The following is a 17,719-nucleotide window of genomic DNA, read 5'->3' as shown; positions in this document are numbered from 1 at the left end:
TCTCTTCCCTTCTACTCATTTGAGACCTATCTCTGTTCCCTACCTGAGCAGTCATGTGAGCAGCTTGCTGTGCTGGAGGGAGGGTGCCTTTATGGAGAAGGGTGAGCTAACCTCTGGCAGTCTGTGGGCTTGTTATGGCTGCCATTCTCTAGGGAACCATCCCGTAGACTTTCCAGACAGCTGGAGGGCAGTAAAATCAGCTGGCACTGTCCTATTAGGGCTTGGCTTCACGCTATGACAGCAGAGGGCACAATGTAAAACAGTTTATTAAATTCCAAAATAACTTCTCACTGTACAAAGTCCATGGGATAGAATTAGTGCAAATGGGAAGGGAAGCAGGAGTGGATGCAGCGTGGTCTAGGAGGAGGGCAGTACAGCAGCTGAAGCACCGGCACAGGAGATCAGAGAAGCTGCAGCTGGCTGGAGGTATGTCTCGCTGAGTGCCCTCACTCGCTCCTGGAGTTGGGGGTTGTCCTGGTGCTGTTCTAGGGCCTGCAGTCCTGCTTGGCTGAGAAAGTCGTCAGCAGCCTGTTCCAGGACAGACAGCAGACTAGAGCTAGGCCCAGCCTAATGAAGGCAGCTGAGCAACCCAGTGGATCTAGTTCTCCATGGTCTCTATCATAGAACCCATCATGCCTGATTCTTGGGAAAGGGGCTGAAGGATTAATTTCTAATGCACCTCCTCCCCCACGACCTAGGTGAAATGCTCAGACTAATAGTTGACTTAATGGTTTCAGCTTTTCCCCATTTTAGAACCCTGGGGCCTGAGGTTATCGGTCCCTGCAGTGCTGGGTTGAGGCACAGCAAAGTTCCCATAGACTGTGCTCTTCCTGCTCTTTGGATACAGAGAGGCCTTGAGGGAGCAGGGTTCCCCCTGGCATCTTTCCACAGCATAACCTCTTAATTTCCCCACTCAGGTTAGGAGGTAGCTGTTAGTTTACCACCGTAGTTCCCTGGCCACTGCACAATGCAGGGAAACCAGAGGCCTGAACTGAGCCCTACCTCTGGCAGGTGCAGGAAGAGGAGATGTAGCAGCTCTAGACTCTGGCCCACCACCTGGGCATCGGAAAGAGCAAGGGTGCTGAGCAGTGAGGGCAGCACAGCCTTCTGATGTAGCTGGTGGCAGTAGGCAGGGCCCTTCTCAGCGATGTTACACAGCACTGTCAGAGCCTAGAGAAGGAGCTGGCATGAGTATCCCAAACTGCGTGGCTCAGTAACTGATACCCGGGGAACTGATGTTACTGAGGTTAGTCACAAATTTTTTATTGACTAGCACCAACTATCTGTCACAGTCCTGTATGTCTCCCTGCTGCAGGATGGTGCAGTCTGGGTAACTCCACCTCCTGGGAGGACATAGAGAGAAGCAGGAAATGCTGTCACCCCTTCGAAGGAGACAGCCCTGCCCTGTGGTACAGCAAACCTTTGAAGGTGGAGATTAGCATGCTAGAACTCCACTCTGCGTGGCTCTAGGGCAGGGCGAGATGAGCTTTCTGAGCAGGTGACAACCCTGCTGAGGCCATGCAGAGTCTGCTACTTGTGCTTAGCATGGGGCTTGGTACACTGGCAGGTATCCCTGTGCCCAGAGTCACTCTGTGCTGGAGCTGCCTGCCAGGCTGGGTTGCACAAAGGGCTGAGGGTTATCTCCCTGCAGGCTTCGTGGGGAGCCATGGCAGTCTCCTGCCAGCAGAACACACTAGAGCAGGGCAATAGCTAGCTACTAGTTCAGGTGTTCTCTGTTTAAGCACAGGCTGGTCCAGGCCTTTCCCTCACTGAGCCTGCTGGAAAGGCAGAGTATGCAGCAGCTCCTGTTGGCGTTCAAGAAGCTTTGAAAGTGCTTCCTTAAAAATCCCTTCACGTGTACTTGTCTTGAACTGGCTGCCTCCAAGCCCGAGTGCTGGCAGTGCTAGAACCCGACTGCTCCTTTTACCTGCACTGCATTAGGGTGTCTTCCTCTTTCACTGCTTGGATTTTGAAGCATCTTTCAGTTGGTCTACACTAGCTTTCTTACCAGAGGAAGTTCAGCAGCTGCTCTCAGCTGGACCAGTCCCCTTCAGAGCAAGAAGGCACTTGACTCCCTGCGGCAATGGCTTATTATCCACTGGCATATTAGGAGACTAGAACCTGGGCAGGCAGCTCCCCTCATGTTCTTCCAACTCCTCCCATGATGACACACAAGTTGGGATGAGGAAGAGCATTTCAGTGGGCTCCAAACCCTCCCAGGGCAGGATGCAGTCAGAGCCCCCATAAGCAGGCATGAATACAGAGTCTAATAAGGAATGGGGGAGGAGACTGTCTTTAAAAAGAACCAAATAGGACAGAAGTAAATTAACTAGGTGAGGTGTTGGGTACTTACCTCACTCTTATCGTGGGCTGATAAAACCTTTGACATGCACATGGACCTCCCATGTACAGGGCCCAACCACAGGAGCACAATCCCTTCCAGTGGCTCCTACCTGTCACCAGAGGCCCAGAAAACTGACTGCTCTAGAGAACATAATATCCCATGAAGTGAGAGATTCCCTACCAGCAGGGTCACCATCCGGGAACAGGACAAGAGCTGCAGGAGGGCTGGGAGCAGGTCCAGTGTGAGCACGGCAGAGCAGAAGATGGGCTCATCAGCTGGGAAGATCAGGAGACAAAGGTATTAAGGAAACCCAAACATTACTGAGAAAGGGCCTTGTAGACGAGGCGCTTTCAGCAGCTCCCATGGGCCCGGAGCAGCGATCTGTGGCCAGTGGGAGCTGTGATCGGCCGGACCTGCGGACGGGGCAGGTAAACACACCGGCCTGGCCTATCAGGGGCTTTCCCTACGCAAGCGTCTACCCCTGTTTGAGAAACCCTGGTGTAGGACCATGCACTGACTGAGGTAGAGAAGTGGAGGGTTTGCTGCTATATATAAGGAGAGACTCTACATAAGAATGGCCATCTGGGGTCAGACCAATGGTCCACCTAGCCCAGTATCCTGTCTTCCAACAGTGGCCAATGCCAGGTGTTTCAGAACGAATAAACAGAACAGGCAATTATTAGTGATTCATCCGGTCCCAGTTTCTGGCAATCAGAGGTTTAGGGACACCCAGAGCATGGGGTTGCAACCCTGACAATCCTGGTTAATAGCCATTGATGGACCTGTCCTTCATGAATCTAATTCCTTTTTGAACCCCGCTATACTTTTGGCCTTCACAACATCCCCTGGCAATCAGTTCCACAGACTGACTATGTGTTGTGTGAAGAAGTGCTTCCTTATGTTTGTTTTAAACCTGCTGCCTATTCATTTCATTGGGTGATCCCCAATTCTTGTGTGTTATGAAGGCGTAAATAACATTGCCTTATTAACTTTCTCCACACCAATCATGATTTTATAGACTTCTATCGGATTCGCCTTACTCATCTCTTTTCTAAGCTCATGTGGAAGCTGTTCTATACCCCTAATCATTTCTGTTGCCATTCTCTGTACAGTTTCCAATTCTGGGGCAACCAGAACTGCACACAATATAGAAGGGGTGTGTGTACCACTGATTTATATAATGGCATGATATTCTCTGTCTTATCTATCCCTTTCCTAATGGTTCCCTATTGTTAGAGTTTTTGATTGCTGCTGCACACTGAGCTGATGTTTTCAGAGAACTATCCATGATGACTCCAATGGATGACTCTTGAATGGTAACAGTTAATTTAGACCCCTCATTTTGTGTGTGTAGTTGGGATTATTTTTTCCAGTGTGCATTACTTTGCACGTATCGATACTGAATTTCATCTGCCATTTTTTTCCCCAGTCACCTCATTTTGTGAGATCCCTTTGCAACTTCTCGCAGTCAGCTTTGGACTTAGCTATTTTGAGTAATTTCGTATCGTTTTCAAACTTTGCCACCTCACTGTTTACCCCCTATTTCTAGATCATTTATGAATATGTTGAACAGCACTGGTCCCAGTACAAATCCTTAGTGGAGCCTGCAGTTTACCTCTCTCCACTGTGAAAACTGACCATTTATTCCTACCCTTTGTTTCCTGTCTTTTAACAGTTACTGATCCATGAGAGGATCTTCCCTCTTATCCCATGACTGCTTACTTCACCTAAGAGCCTATGGTGTGGGACCTTGTCAAAGGCTTTCTGAAAGTCCAAGTAGACTATGCCACCCGGATCACCCTTGTTCACATGCTTGTTGACTTCCTCAAAGAATTCTAATAGAGTGGTGAGGCATGATTTTCCTTTACAAAAGCCATGTTATTATCAGGTTCATCTACGTTGGAAGGGAGCGCCATGCAGTCTCATATCTAGCATACCACCCAGAACATGTCGGAGATGGATGAACTTGTGAGTGGCCAAGGAGAGGAACTCAAGAACTGGGGAGCACTGGGATGATGAAGTGGGTAGTAAGATAACACCTGTGTTTTCTGTTCTGCCTATGGGTGTTATCTTATGTCTCCCGAATTAAGACTCTGGCGTGCCCTTCCTGCATGAGTCTAGTCCTAGCCCAATGATGAGCCGTAGCAGCACCATAAGTTCTGTTTCAATGTGTCTCTGGCGCTCTGTCCCTTCTCAGAGGCAATCTACAAAAAATGTGAGTCTCCCTGACTTTGATTTGAGGCAAGTCCCAGAAACCCCACCCATCAGCTATGTTAGTCACTCTATTCCTGTAGCACGTTCTAGGAGAATTCCTATTAGGTGCTATGCCTAGCCAGGGTGCATAGGAAAGTCACCTGTGAGGTTGTTGAGAAGCCAGAGACACTCCTGCACTAGGAATGGGTGCTGCTGGAGGAAGTACTGCATGAAGAGAAACAAAGCCACCAAGAGTCGCTCATCCTGGATCTGCACTTTGCAGCCCTCTGTCTCATCCTCCGCAAGCAGGTTGCTGAGACATCGCAGCACGGGACAGATAAGCTGAAACGGTAAGAACAGCAACATGAGGCATTCCCCCTCATGCACAGTAATGCTTCAGACAGCAGGGGTCTGGAGCGTGGCACTGCTGAGCAGCCAAGGCCCTCTACAGCCTCTACTTACCAACTCCAGGCCCTCGGTAGCTGCTTTTGACATCATGGAAGCCAGTTCCAGCAAGAGCAGCACCAGGGTTGACACGATCCCCTGGGAGATTAACAGCGTGTTGTTCACATGGCTATGAAGGGAAAGGAACGTTACAGGAACAGTGAATTCAAGGAGCAAACCCAAAACCAGCCAGCACCACTCACCCTGCTCATGTCCATGCACCAGTTGGTTTGGCTGGAGCCTCAGCTAAAAGATTGGGAGTAGCATTGTTTCACACTCTCTCAAGTTGACATTGACAGAAGGGGTTTTGCTCTGATTCTATAGAGCAGGTCCCCTGAGGGCAGCAGCTAACTCTGGAACATTTCAGCCTAAAAGGGGAAGGTTTCAGAAAGGGAAAAGCATGTGGAAACAGAGGATTATAGCTGTCTGGGGGTATCCACGCCTCACACTGTGCTTCCCTTTGCAAGACGGAATTTGCCAAGTGTGGCAAGCTATCATGTGACAGTGCAACCCAAGATCGCTGATTGCGGCCATGGGGAGGACAGGGCAAGAGCCTCATCTCAAGCCAACCCCAGGCAACAGATTACAAAAGCAACAGCTTCAAGATTACATGCACCTGGTGGGCCTGGGCCATGAGGGCAGACAGGTGGAGGCTAGGAAGCTCAAGGGAGAGGACAGCTTCATAGAGCTGCAGAATCACTGGAATAGGAACAGTCTCTAGTTCAATGTCAATAACACGAGACTGGGTGTGCCATGGAGTACAAGGCCAGCAGGGACCACCAGACTGTCTAGTCTGATCCCTGAATACCACAGGTCACCCCCAGCATCCGCACACTAAACCCAGCAGCCGAAATTCGTCCCCAGGAGACTGGACTATTATGTGCCACAGGAGGGACTAAGGTGCACCAGTGCCCAAGGCCCCCACAATGGCAGGGAAATGATTAAGTGAGATATACCCAGAGAATGCTGGCAGGTGACCCATAGCCCACACTGGGTGAAATCCCCCCAGGGTCACTGCCAACCTGTCCTCAGCAATCTCGCAAACTGAGGCCAGTAACAGGGTTGAGAACTGATGGGTCCCAACTGCAGTGGATAGAGCCATGCACACACAAGAGACAACCCCCAATGACACTCAGCTCTCCCTCCAAGGTCTCCCCCAAGGGACTGAGAGAGGGTTACACAGAGTGAGGTAGCCTCTGAGCTAAAGCAACTGGCTAAGGATACTAAGGAGCAGCTCTTTCTGTTCCCAAACACCAGGGGTTGGGATCCTGCCTTCTTCCATGGGTCTGGAAAGTCCCAGGCAGCTTTGAGGAGCTAGACAGTAAGTACTAAATGCATTTACCTACACACAATGTAATGAAGACACCAAGCAAACTCCACAGCGACTCCCATTCCCAGCTCCAGGTTGGAGCTAACCAATCGAAGCATGTGCTGGGGGAGAACTGAGTCCAGAACCAAGCTGGGGCCAGAAAGGAGAGTTAAGAGAAACATGGATTTTAAAGAGGGATTAAGCAAGAGTACAAGCAACACTGCCATATGTGGGGCAAAAGCCCGGGCTGTCTGGTGAGGGTAACTGTACTGCTCTCCCCAGAGCTGTTCAAGTTTAACACCCTCAGTGCGCTTCCAAAGCCCCGAATGGGAGAGACTCCACCAACGGAGGACAGACCCAGAAAACATGCCCACCAAGGCAATGCTCAGAGAACTGGGCAGGTTCCATTAGGTAAAGGGAGATGTGAGATCTGTTGGTAAATATGTACCAAGATATTCCTGTTTGTCAACGAGGCCAGAACTCGAATAACATGAAAGGAGTCGGTCCAGTTCCTGTGGGGGGTCAAGCATCTAGCATCGACAACCTCACAGCTGGCACTAATCAACCCCCTCATTAGCAGGCTCTGCAGAGAGGCCTCGGCACCTCAACTTGCCTCATTCCTAGACACAGTCCTTCCCAGGCAAGGCAGAGGAACCTCAGCAGTTGTTGTGGGGGTGGCTTGCACTGATGCTGCCCATGCTAGAATACATGGGGGCAGATGGCCTCAGTCTCCAGGGCTGTCAAGCCAACTCCTTTCAGCAGCACTAAAATCAATAGGAAGAAGTGTCCAGAGTATTTCTCTGTTGGCCCCCTTGGTTTCATGCAGCCTCTTACGGTTACTGAAAGCTGATTAGCTGAGGGGTCAGGGAAAAGTGCCCTAATCTGTACAAAACCTCAGTGTCCTTGCCAGGGTTCTGCTCCGGCATATTAATGTCACAGAGATAACGTGCCAGGAGGATGCTAACTGACCCTGGCATGCAAATGCTGTGCTCAGCCACGTGCCCTGTCCAGATGGAAGGTGAGGGAGTGATGCTTACGGCATGATCTTGGTGGGAGCTTCCCTGGCTTGCAGGAGCTGCGACAGGACGTAGCCCAGGCCTTCCAGCACTGCCACGTGAGGGGACTGAAATCAAAGAGCACAAGGCTGAGCCACTAGAACAAACCCAAGTATCCGAGGGGAGCCTTGTTAGTCTATCCACAAAAACGAGGAGTCCTCGTTGGTTTTTTAGAACAAACCCAGCAGGAGTCAGCGGTGAAAGGGGGAAGGACGGTGCCTACAAAACAACTCAACGTAAAGCAGAGAGGCTGAACTTGGTCTCACCGCAGCTCCATGCAGAGGGAGCTAGTTTGAAATATATACATGTGATGGCCAAGCCATTTCTCTGAGTCTCCAGGACCCCCAGAAAGCTCACAAGGCAGACTTGCCTGTGATCGCTTGTGATTAAGAGACAGAGCGATCTAGCCAGGGAAGAGCACAAAAACCATGTCAGCCACCATCAGAATGTTACCCCAGGAAATTAAAACTGTATACAGCAGTGCACATGGCGTATGCCCAGCTGCACCCGCAACTGGGCTCAGCTCTCTGCAGAGTGCCCTCTGCACCCGGCCTGCCCTGTGACAGGAAGAGATGCTGTGCCATTCATACAAGCTCTTAGTGACTATACTAAGCCACTAGTTCAAGAATGCAGGGAAATACCCCCTCCTGCTTGGCAAGGCTTGTAGGAAGAGCTGGAGATAGGCTAGCTGGGTCACTCACCTGGATACAGGATGCCAAGGCTGGAATAATGCCTTGAGGTAAAAGCTGCTTCCTCACTGCGTCACTCTCCACTGCCAAGTTCCCCAGTGTGTACAAACACAGTTCCTAAAACACAGACATAGGGGACCACAGTTACGCTCCCTATGTGCCACAAGTGCCCCGCCAATCCAACCAGATGAGAGTGTCCCCTACTGGCATTAGGGAGATATTGCCACTAGAGAGCAACAAACAGCCCCTTGAGATGCATGGATGCTGCACTAATGGCAAGAGAGATGTGATTTCCAGGACTAGCAGAGCCAGAGGATCTAATGCTAACTGAGTCCCTTTACCTAGCACAGCTTTCCCTGCTTGTGCAGGAGGCTCCTGGCTAGCTAGACACAGGCACACAAATGTAGTCCATCTGAGGGTCACACTAGCAACAACAAGAACCCAAAGGACATACTTGCTGGAGCAAGGTGTAGCTACCCTCCTCTGCAATATAGGAACACAGGGACTGCCAGATGGGCAGGGGCGGCTCTACGAATTCTGCCGCCCCAAGCAGGGCGGCGTGCTGCGCCTCTCGCGCAGCCGGGCGCCGGTCCCGCGCCTCCGCAGGACGTCCCGCAGACGTGGCGCTGGTCCCGCGCCTATGGTGGAGCTTCCGCAGGCATGCCTGCGGGAGGTCCACACGAGCCGCGGGACCAGCGCACCCGCCGCACTCATGCCTGCGGGAGGTCCGGTCGTCCCGCGGCTCCATTGGACCTCCCGCAGGCATGACTGCGGAAGGTCCGCCGGACCCACCTGCCGCCCTGCCGGCAAAAGGCTGCCCCAAGCGCGCGCTTGGCGCGCTGGGGTCTGGAGCCGGCCCTGCAGATGGGTCAGACTCAAGGTCCATTTAATCCAGCCTCCTCTCACTGACAGTACCCAGTGCCAGATGCTTCAGACATGATGATTCAGAGGAAGGGGCAAATAGGGAGGTAAATGTGGGATAATCTGTCCCATATGAAGGTCTCACTTCAACCCACAATAGCTAGAGACTGACTTAAACCCTGAAGAGCTAGTGGGTTTTTTATCCCTTCTAAGACTTTGTTTGCATTAACTTCGGATATTCTTGTTAGCCATATGACTGTCCAAACCCTCTTTGAATCTTATTGGTTTCCTGGCCACAATGACATCCTGTGGCAGTGAGTTGCAGTCTGATCACACACTTAGTGAAGAAGTATTTCCTTTCTCAGTTTGGAATTTGCCACCTTTAATTCAGTTTCATTAAGTGTCCCCTTGATCTTGTATTATGAGACAGGGAGAACAGAAGTCCCCAATCTGCCTTCTTTAAACCATTCATTCTTTTATAGATTTTTATCTTGTTCCCTCTTATTTGTCTCCTCTCTAAAGTAACAATCCCAGTCATTCCGATCTCTCTTCACAGGAGAGTTTTTCCAGCACATAAGCATTCTCATCGCCCTTCTCTGAGCCCCCCTTATTCTGCTACATACTTTCCGAAACGGGGGGCCAGTTCTGCATACAGTCTCCAGCTAAGGCTATACCATCCATTTCTATAACAACATTTGATTATTTTCTGGATTATTCTCTATCCCACTTCTACTACATTGTAACATCCTGCTTGCTTTTTGCACTGCAGCTACACATTCACTAGCTGTCTTCATTGCACTGTCTGTCCTTTTGCTGAGCTGATAGTTAATTTAGACCCCTGTGAGATGTGTGAGGAGTATACATTTCCCCCCTCCAATGAGCATTACTTTGCCTTTATCCACACTGCTCTTCACCTGTCTTGTGTTGCCAATCACCTAGCTTGGTTAAGTCCCACACAGTCTTATCGGGACTTGACTAACCTCAATAGCTTTGTGTCACCTGCACATTTTGCAACATCACTGTTCACCCCCCTTTCCAGTGCATTAATAAATATATTAAACCATATCAGACCTAACATGGAACCATGAGGCACTTGGCTGTCAACCTTTGCCATCATGAAAACTGACCATTTATTCCTACTCTTCATTTCCTGTCATTTAGCCCATTTTTGATCCATGACAATACTTTGCCTTTTACCCCTGATTATTTCGCTTCTTTAGTAGCCTCTTATGAAGGGCTTTGTCAAAAGCCTTTTGAAAGCCTAAATACATTGTGTCAAGCAGTTCTCTTTTATCCATTGTACAGATGCATCCCACAGAGCCTACAGGGCCACTGTTCTACCTTCAGCCAGGCCATTGACTGGAGCATTGAGGAGCACCTGTAGTCTCCACAAGATGGAGCTCTGTCCTGAAGAGGAGGGCAACTGCAGGGCTCTATTGGAGACCTTTGTGAGCTGCATCTGGCCAATGGGCTACATTTTGCCCACTCAATCTCAGAAGTCCAACCACTAATGAAAGCCCAGCAGATGCGAAAACAATGGAGAAACACAGGCCCGCATCTTACTGTGAATTCTACACTGTGTCCTGAGAGATAGGTCAGGAGATAGGAGGTTGATGGCAAACACGCCTCAGCCACAGCAGGGTCACTGGAGTGTGAGAGTTCGTGCAGACAGCGAGCTGCCTCCATCTGTACATTGGCCAAGCTGCTGGTGAAGAGCCCAATTAGGATCCGCATGCTGCCCTCCAACCTGTAAAAGCAAAACAGGACATTGTTTCTTTCTGCTGCCCCCCGTCCCCTTCCCCAAAACACACACACACTGCTCCTACCCTGATGTCCCAGGGTCGGGAGGGCAAGTTGTCTCTCAGGGACCAGGCACTAAAAACCTGCCCAGTTCATGGGCTGGCCTAGCCATTCCTCAGACCACTTGACTTGAAAGGGCCAGGTTAATTCCTGCTCTCACAGCTCTGACTTCACTGCAGTTACACAGGGCTGGATTTGGCCCAGTGTTTGGATATTGACTTTGGGTATATCTACATTACCCACCGGATTGGCAGGTAGCGATCAGTTTATCGGGGATCGATATATCGCATTTCATCTAGACGCGATATATTGATCCCCAAATGCGCTCCCGTCGACTCCGGAACTCCACCAGAGCGAGTGGCGGTAGCGGAGTCGACGGGGTGGGGTCGCGGCCGTCAATCCCGCGCCGTGAGGATGGGAGGTAAGTCGAAATAAGATATTTCGACTTCAGCTACGCTATTCACGTAGCTGAAGTTATGTATCTTACATCGACCCCGCCCCCTAGTGTAGACCAGGCCTTTGTCCCACTTCTTTTACAATATTTTCTCTTTTTCCTCCTCACTCCCCCTTTCCTGTCTTTAAGCAGCCAAATTTGCTGCCTTCTGAAGTCACTTTGCCACCACTATGTGGCATGGCAGAGAGCCTAACAAAGCTGTCTCTGACCAGCCAGAAGGATACTGCAAAGCCAGACAGCTCTGCCTATAAGAACATGAGCAGAATGAAGCCTCAAGCAAACCACGCAGACTGGAGAGTACAACACACAGCTCTCTCGAGCACAGTGAAGAGCCTTGTAGGAATCCTTTGTAATATATTTCCTTGATCAAAATCAGGTAAAGTCAAGTCCTGCAAGCTCTCAGCCTCCTTTTGTCAGTCTAGAGCGGCTACGTCCAGCTTTCCCCCCAAAATCCCTCTGTTCCAATGGGACTCTCCCAGCTCAGTCTCATCCGCAACCCAGCAGAGCACAAAGGCATACAGGCCAGGCTATCTAGGGGGCTGTCCCACATAACATGAGCTTTTCTCTCAGTGGGAAAAGGAACTGGTCAAAGAAAAAAAAGGGATGGAGACATTTTCTAATGCAGATATGTGAGCCACACTCCCAACCACAGAAAAATTTCCCACATCACAGAAATAGCCACACCTATCCCTGCTACAGAGGATATGTGGGCCCATCTCCATCTAAGGTATGTCTACACTGGAAACTTCAAAGCGCTGCCGTGGGAACGCTCCCTGGGCAGCACTTTGAAGTGCGAGTGTGGTCACATGCTCTCCTAGCACTCCTGGTAATCCACCTCCATGAGGGGATTAGCTCCCAGCGCTCAGAGTCTGTCTACACTAGCGCTTTAAAGCGCTCAGTCTTCCTGTGCTCAGGGGGGTGATTTTTCACCCCCGTGAGCCAGCAAGTTAGAGCGCTATAAAATGTAAGCGGAGACAAACCCTAAGTGGATCCACAGCCATGTCCTTGCAATGGCCACTACCAGAGAGGCCCACTGCTAGCTGGAGCCTTTATGAGCACAGACTAGCCATGCCTGGGGCTGGGCATAGCATGGAAGCACAGACTGGCTAACCTCACAAATTTCTGCTGCGTCTCTTTGTGCTGCAGTCCCTTTCGAAGGTGACTCAACAATTTCTTCCTCTCCTCTGTTCCCCTCTGGACATCCCTCAGCAGCTGCAAAATCTGGTAGAAAACAAACAGCTGAGTGGATGTCAAGCACAGCTCCAGGGTAAAAATCACAAGCCTAAAGGCATGATCACTTATGGTCATTCAAGATGCCATGGCACTTTTCTACAGGGTATTGATACTAACCCTGGCACCTAGGTGCTACAACTAAAGCTTATCTAGCAGTTTGTAAAACACTTTGGAATCCAACCAGCTATATAGAGTTCGTACCATCATTATTATTATTATTAACAAAGGCTAGGGCCAGTGAAAACCTAGAACTAGGGACAAATGGTATAAACCCTTCACCTCCTGCTCTGAGAGAGGTTCTGATGCTATCTCCACTCCAGCCTGCCTATCTCCATTCTCCAGGCTGTCTTCTCGCAGAAGTCTCTTACTGACCAACTGCTGCTGCCTCCGGGCCTTCCTCAGAGCTGCAAACAAACCAACCTCTGATTACTGACAACAACATGGCTTTCCAGCTCAAGACAAGTTTTCACCCCACCCAAAACACTGCTCTTTTTTGGGGGTGAGGAGAAGCTGCTGTTTGTCTCCTTCTGTGACTGTAAAATCACCTATTCCAGTGTCTAAATGTTTTTTCCCATAAATTATGGGAATTTATGGGAAAAACATCTAGACAATGGCATAGGTGATTTTACACAGATTTATTACAAATAAATAATCTGCGCACAATGGAGTTTGGAGAGATAGGTCTTACGTTGGCCATAGATTTGGGAACTGCAAGTCAAAGCAAGAGGTGACGATGAGTTGAAGCAGAGGTGGCGCTGAGGCAGTGAAATACATGGAGAGTGTTATAGGGGTAGTAAAAGGCCACTAGGCGTAAGTGGAAAAAATAGTTTGGGGAAGATCTGAACCAAAAAGGAAAACAGAGGAGATGGAGGTGTGTTTGAAGATGCAGCAGAGGCATCTTCTGACTTTGAGACATCCAGGTGAAAGATGCTGAGATGAAGCCACCAGTTTACCTGGTCAAGGCATGAGAGAATTCAATAAAGGTCTATGAGGAAATATAGCTGAGTATCATCAGTGTCAAAGTTGAGCTAGAGAAGGTAGACAAGGAAGCAGGAGAGGGCCAAGAACTGAATCTTTTGGGACTACGAAGAGAAGGAGCTGCTGCCCCTACCAGAGACAGGGACAGAGGGAGTAGTGTGATAATGTAGGAAGTGGAGCCATGACAGCTTCCATTCTATGGACAAATCAAAACCTAGCACGAAAGCAGGCTTTGTTGCACTATTCCCCGAACAAGCCAATGAGAATCAATTACTCCACCAGCTGCAATATCAAGATGGTCTAGAATGAGAATCCAGTAAAAAACCACCTATGATTCCTAAGGGGGTGGGGGGAAATGAGGGAGAGGAGTAAGAGGACAAGACCCCTCCCCAGACCTAATTATTGAAACAAATAGACTAGATCTTACCCTAAATGGACACCTCTTCCCCAAAGGCCCATCCCATCCCCACTTCCCAGGAGCATGGCTCAGATCACAGCAGATATGGCCCCTTTGCGGGGACCAAGACCCTTGTTCCAGACCTAAGCTTGTGGATCAGAGCAGTAGACCCAAGAGTGACAGGTTTCAGAGTGGTAGCTGTGTTAGTCTGTATCAGCAAAAAGAACGAGGAGTACTCGTGGCACCTTAGAGACTTGCTCAAATAAATGTGTTAGTCTCTAAGGTGCCACAAATACTCCTCCTTCTTGAAACCCAAGAGTGTCTGTGTCTCAGTCCCTGGCAGTGAGCTGAGTCCCCAGGGGTCTGAACCCCCTTCCCAGAACTGGAGCAACTCCTCTCAGCCCAGATCCCCCTCCCAAGACCCTCCAGACACAAGGATCCAGAGCCAACTGCCCCGAACCGAACCAGCTGCCCGGACCTCCAGAACCGCCCCCCCCCACTGGCTCCTGCAGGGCCCAGCCCGGTTCCCCAGGCCTGGGCCCGGCGGTTCTGTCGGGCCCGGACCTGACTCCTGCTCCCGTCGGCGGGCCCGCAGCTCCTCCAGGCCGCTGGCATCAGGCCGGTACCGGCAGCTCCTCCGGCTCCACATCCCGATCGCGGCCGAGGCGGCGGGGGGGAGCCGCCGCCGGCTCCAGCGGGGAAGATGGCGGCCGGGGACCGCGCGCTTCCGGGAGCCGGGCCCGAGCCGCCACGGCGCTGCGTGTACGGGAGGCCGCGGTCAGAGCGTCCGCAGCAGGCCTAGGGTCCCGGGCTCGGTGGAGATTGGGGCGCGGGTGGTGGGGTGGGGGTGGCGGTGGGGTGGGGTCGGCGGAGGAAGGAGTCAGTGAGGGGGTAACTGGGGGGCTGGGGGTTCCTGGCATGTCACTGAGGGGGGTCCCGAGGGTGTCAATCTGCGGGATTCCCGGGGGGCTGGGGTTCCTGGCATGTCACTGAGGGGGGTCCCGAGGGTGTCCCAGGGGCTTGGGGGCTTGCATGTTTCAGTGAGGGGGGTTCTCTGGGGGTCCCCAGAAATTGGGGGACCCCAAATGTCAGTGAGGGGGGTCCCCAGGATGTTTTGGGGTCCTGCCTGTCAGTGATGAGTCTCCAGGGAGTTGGGGGTCCCAGGTGTGTTAGTGTTGGGGTTGGGTAACAGTGAGGGGGACTCCTGTTGGGGGCGGTTGGGGGCATTGGGTGTGTCCTGGGGTGTATCAGTTGGGAACAAGGATATTTCAAGAGATGTCCTGTACCTGGTGCCAAACATCCCCACATCTCCTGTTCAATAAAGAGCCACTAAGAAGCAACTGGTCAGACACATTCTCTCTAGCAATAATCATGCTAAAGATCTGACCTGTGAGCTAGACGGAGGATTTTTACTGTGGATAAACTACCTGGATGGGCAGAAGAGGCCCTTTAAACTACCCTTTGCTCTGTGTTTCCCTTGAAACACAAAACGGGCTCCCAGGGGACAGGACCCCTGGACATGGTGGGCCCTGACTGTGTTGGTCAGGGGAGCCCTGGGGATGTAGATCAGGAAGCTTCACCAGAGAACACGTTAGGGAATTGTGCTGCACTCCACTTTCTGCTTCTTTTCCTGGGCTCCTCTGGTGAACCGCACAGTCTATGGTGCTGCCTGTTAGCCAGGTGTTATTTGTGCCACTCCTCCCAAGAGTTTCTAGTCCAAATAGTGACTATGGGGCTCTATTACTGAGGGATTGATTCATGCCTTGAAACTCTTTTCTCAAGTAAATTCGCCCTCACCACTGGTGATCATGAGGGAAGGCTCTAGCTGTTTGCTCTATGTTTATGGTGCTATGGCTATTTCATGTTATTTCTAGCATTTGCCAGTAAATGTGCCCATCATAGGTGAGAGTCATTCAATTACATCAGTCAGGGATTTGGACCTTCAGTTATGGCAGAGAGAGGCTACCCCTGCTGAATATGTTGTATTGCTTCTGAGTCCAAGAAGATATCAATGTGAGATTTCTAAGGATAGATACAGCACTGGACCCAAGGTTTAAGAATCTGAAGTGCCTTCCAAAAGCTGAGAGGGATGAGGTGTGGAGCATGCTTTCAAAAGTCTTAGAAGAGCAACACTCCGATGCGGAAACTACAGAACCCAAATCACCAAAAAAAAAAAAAAAAATGAACCTTCTGCTGGTGGCATCTGACTCATATAATGAAAATGAAAATGCATTGTTCCGCACTGGTTTGGATTGTTATCAAGCAGAACCTGTCATCAGCATGGACAAATGTCCTCTGGAATGGTGGTTGAAGCATCAAGGGACATAATGAGGTTAATGAGGCTAATGAAGGGCTTAGGAATAGTGGCAGAGTGACTGATGGGAATGAAGGTGCGGGGTTGGAAATTACAGTATCCGAGGTAGAAGCCAAACTTGAACAGCTTAACGGTAGTAAATCCGGCGGCCTGGATAATCTTCATCCTAGAATATTAAAGGAATTGGCGAGTGAAATTGCAAGCCCGTTAGCGATTATTTTTAACGAATCTCTAAACTCGGGGGTTGTACTGTTTGACTGGAGATTAGCCAATATAGTTCCTATTTTCAAGAAGGGGAAAAAAAGTGACCCGGGTAACTACAGGCCTGTTAGTTTAACATCTGTAGTATGTAAAGTCATGGAAAAAATATTAAAGGAGAGAGTAGTTATGGACCTTGAGGTCAATGGCAATTGGGACAAATTACAACATGGTTTTACGAAAGGTAGATCGTGCCAAACCAACCTGATCTCCTTCTTTGAGAAAGTAACAGATTTTTTAGATAAGGGAAATGTGGTGGATCTAATATATCTTGATTTCAGTAAGGCATTTGATATGGTACCGCATGAAGAATTACTGGTTAAATTGGAAAAGATGGGGATCGAAATGAAAATCCAGAGGTGGATAAGGAACTGGTTAAAGGGGAGACTGCAGCGGGTCGTATTGAAAGGTGATCTGTCGGGTTGGAGGGAGGTTACCAGTGGAGTTCCTCAAGGTTCGGTTTTGGGTCCGATCTTATTCAATCTATTTATCACTGACCTCGGAACCAAAAGTAGGAGTGGGCTGATAAAGTTTGCAGATGACACGAAGTTGGGAGGTATTGCCAATTCGGAGAAGGATCGGGATATCCTCCAGGGAGATTTGGATGACCTTGTAAACTGGAGTATTAGTAATAGGATGAAATTCAATAGTGAGAAGTGTAAGGTTATGCATTTAGGGATGACTAACAGGAATTTTAGTTATAAGCTGGGGACGCACCAGTTGGAAGTAACGGAAGAGGAGAAGGACCTCGGAGGCCTGGTTGATCGCGGGATGACTATGAGTCGGCAATGTGATGTGGCCGTTAAAAAAGCTAATGTGGTCTTGGGATGCATTAGGCGAGGTATTTCTAGTAGAGATAAGGAGGTGCTAGTCCCGTTATACAAGGCATTGGTGAGACCTCATTTGGAGTACTGTATGCAGTTTTGGTCTCCCATGTTTAAGAAGGATGAATTCAAACTGGAACGGGTACAAAGAAGGGCCACTAGAATGATCCGAGGAATGGAAAGCCTGTCGTATGAAAGGAGACTTGAGGAGCCGGTTTGTTTTCCTTAACCAAAAGAAGGTTGAGAGGAGATATTATTGCTCTCTTTAAATATATCAGAGGGATAAATACCAGGGAGGGAGAGGAATTATTTCAGCTCAGTACTAATGTGGACACGAGAACAAATGGATATAAATTGGCAGTCGGGAAGTTTAGGCTTGAAATTAGACGAAGGTTTCTAACCCTCAGGGGAGTGAAATTCTGGAACAGCCTACCGAGGGAAACAGTGGGGGCGAAGGACCTCTCTGGCTTTAAGATTAAGCTTGATAAGTTTATGGAGGGAATGGTTTGATAGGATAACGTGATTTAGTCAATAGGTCAATAACGTGCGACCACTGGTAATTAGTA

The 17,719-nt window shown here is 49.9% G+C and overlaps 1 protein-coding gene across 7 annotated transcripts; it reads right to left on the bottom strand.

Annotated features, from left to right (window-relative positions):
• Positions 1 to 248: 248 nt before the first annotated feature.
• Positions 249 to 14,533, bottom strand: TMCO6 (transmembrane and coiled-coil domains 6). 7 transcript variants are annotated; one of them, XM_039483999.1, is made up of 12 exons: positions 14,322 to 14,533; positions 12,662 to 12,786; positions 12,261 to 12,370; positions 10,459 to 10,642; positions 8,047 to 8,151; positions 7,328 to 7,413; positions 6,324 to 6,440; positions 5,000 to 5,111; positions 4,699 to 4,879; positions 2,525 to 2,619; positions 1,003 to 1,170; positions 249 to 528 (listed from the first exon to the last, which is right to left on the bottom strand). In XM_039483999.1, exons 1-12 carry the CDS (start codon positions 14,404 to 14,406, stop codon positions 358 to 360), a joined length of 1,539 nt encoding a protein of 512 aa, XP_039339933.1. In that variant the 5' UTR covers positions 14,407 to 14,533; the 3' UTR covers positions 249 to 357. The 7 variants fall into 7 exon arrangements, with proteins under 7 accessions (XP_039339933.1, XP_039339936.1, XP_039339934.1 ...); XM_039484002.1 differs by lacking the exon at positions 14,322 to 14,533 and adding an exon at positions 13,788 to 13,964; XM_039484000.1 differs by lacking the exon at positions 6,324 to 6,440.
• Between the last annotated feature and the right edge of the window lie 3,186 nt (positions 14,534 to 17,719).

This window comes from Mauremys reevesii, linkage group 8 (genome assembly GCF_016161935.1).
Source record: "Mauremys reevesii isolate NIE-2019 linkage group 8, ASM1616193v1, whole genome shotgun sequence".
NCBI classification, from domain to species: Eukaryota; Metazoa; Chordata; order Testudines; family Geoemydidae; genus Mauremys; species Mauremys reevesii.
The sequence above is the reverse complement of the archived record's forward strand: the minus strand, read 5'-3'. Positions and strand labels throughout refer to the sequence as shown.

Coding starts and splice junctions, on each gene's coding strand:
- TMCO6 (XM_039483999.1), bottom strand. CDS start 14,406: ATGTGGAGCCGGAGGAGCTGCCGGTACCGGCCTGATGCCAGCGGCCTG. Junction 2,620..4,698: donor GCTTCTCAACAACCTCACAG/GTGACTTTCCTA, acceptor TGATCTTCCCAG/CTGATGAGCCCATCTTCTGC. Junction 1,171..2,524: donor CCCGGATGGTGACCCTGCTG/GTAGGGAATCTC, acceptor CTCCTTCTCTAG/GCTCTGACAGTGCTGTGTAA.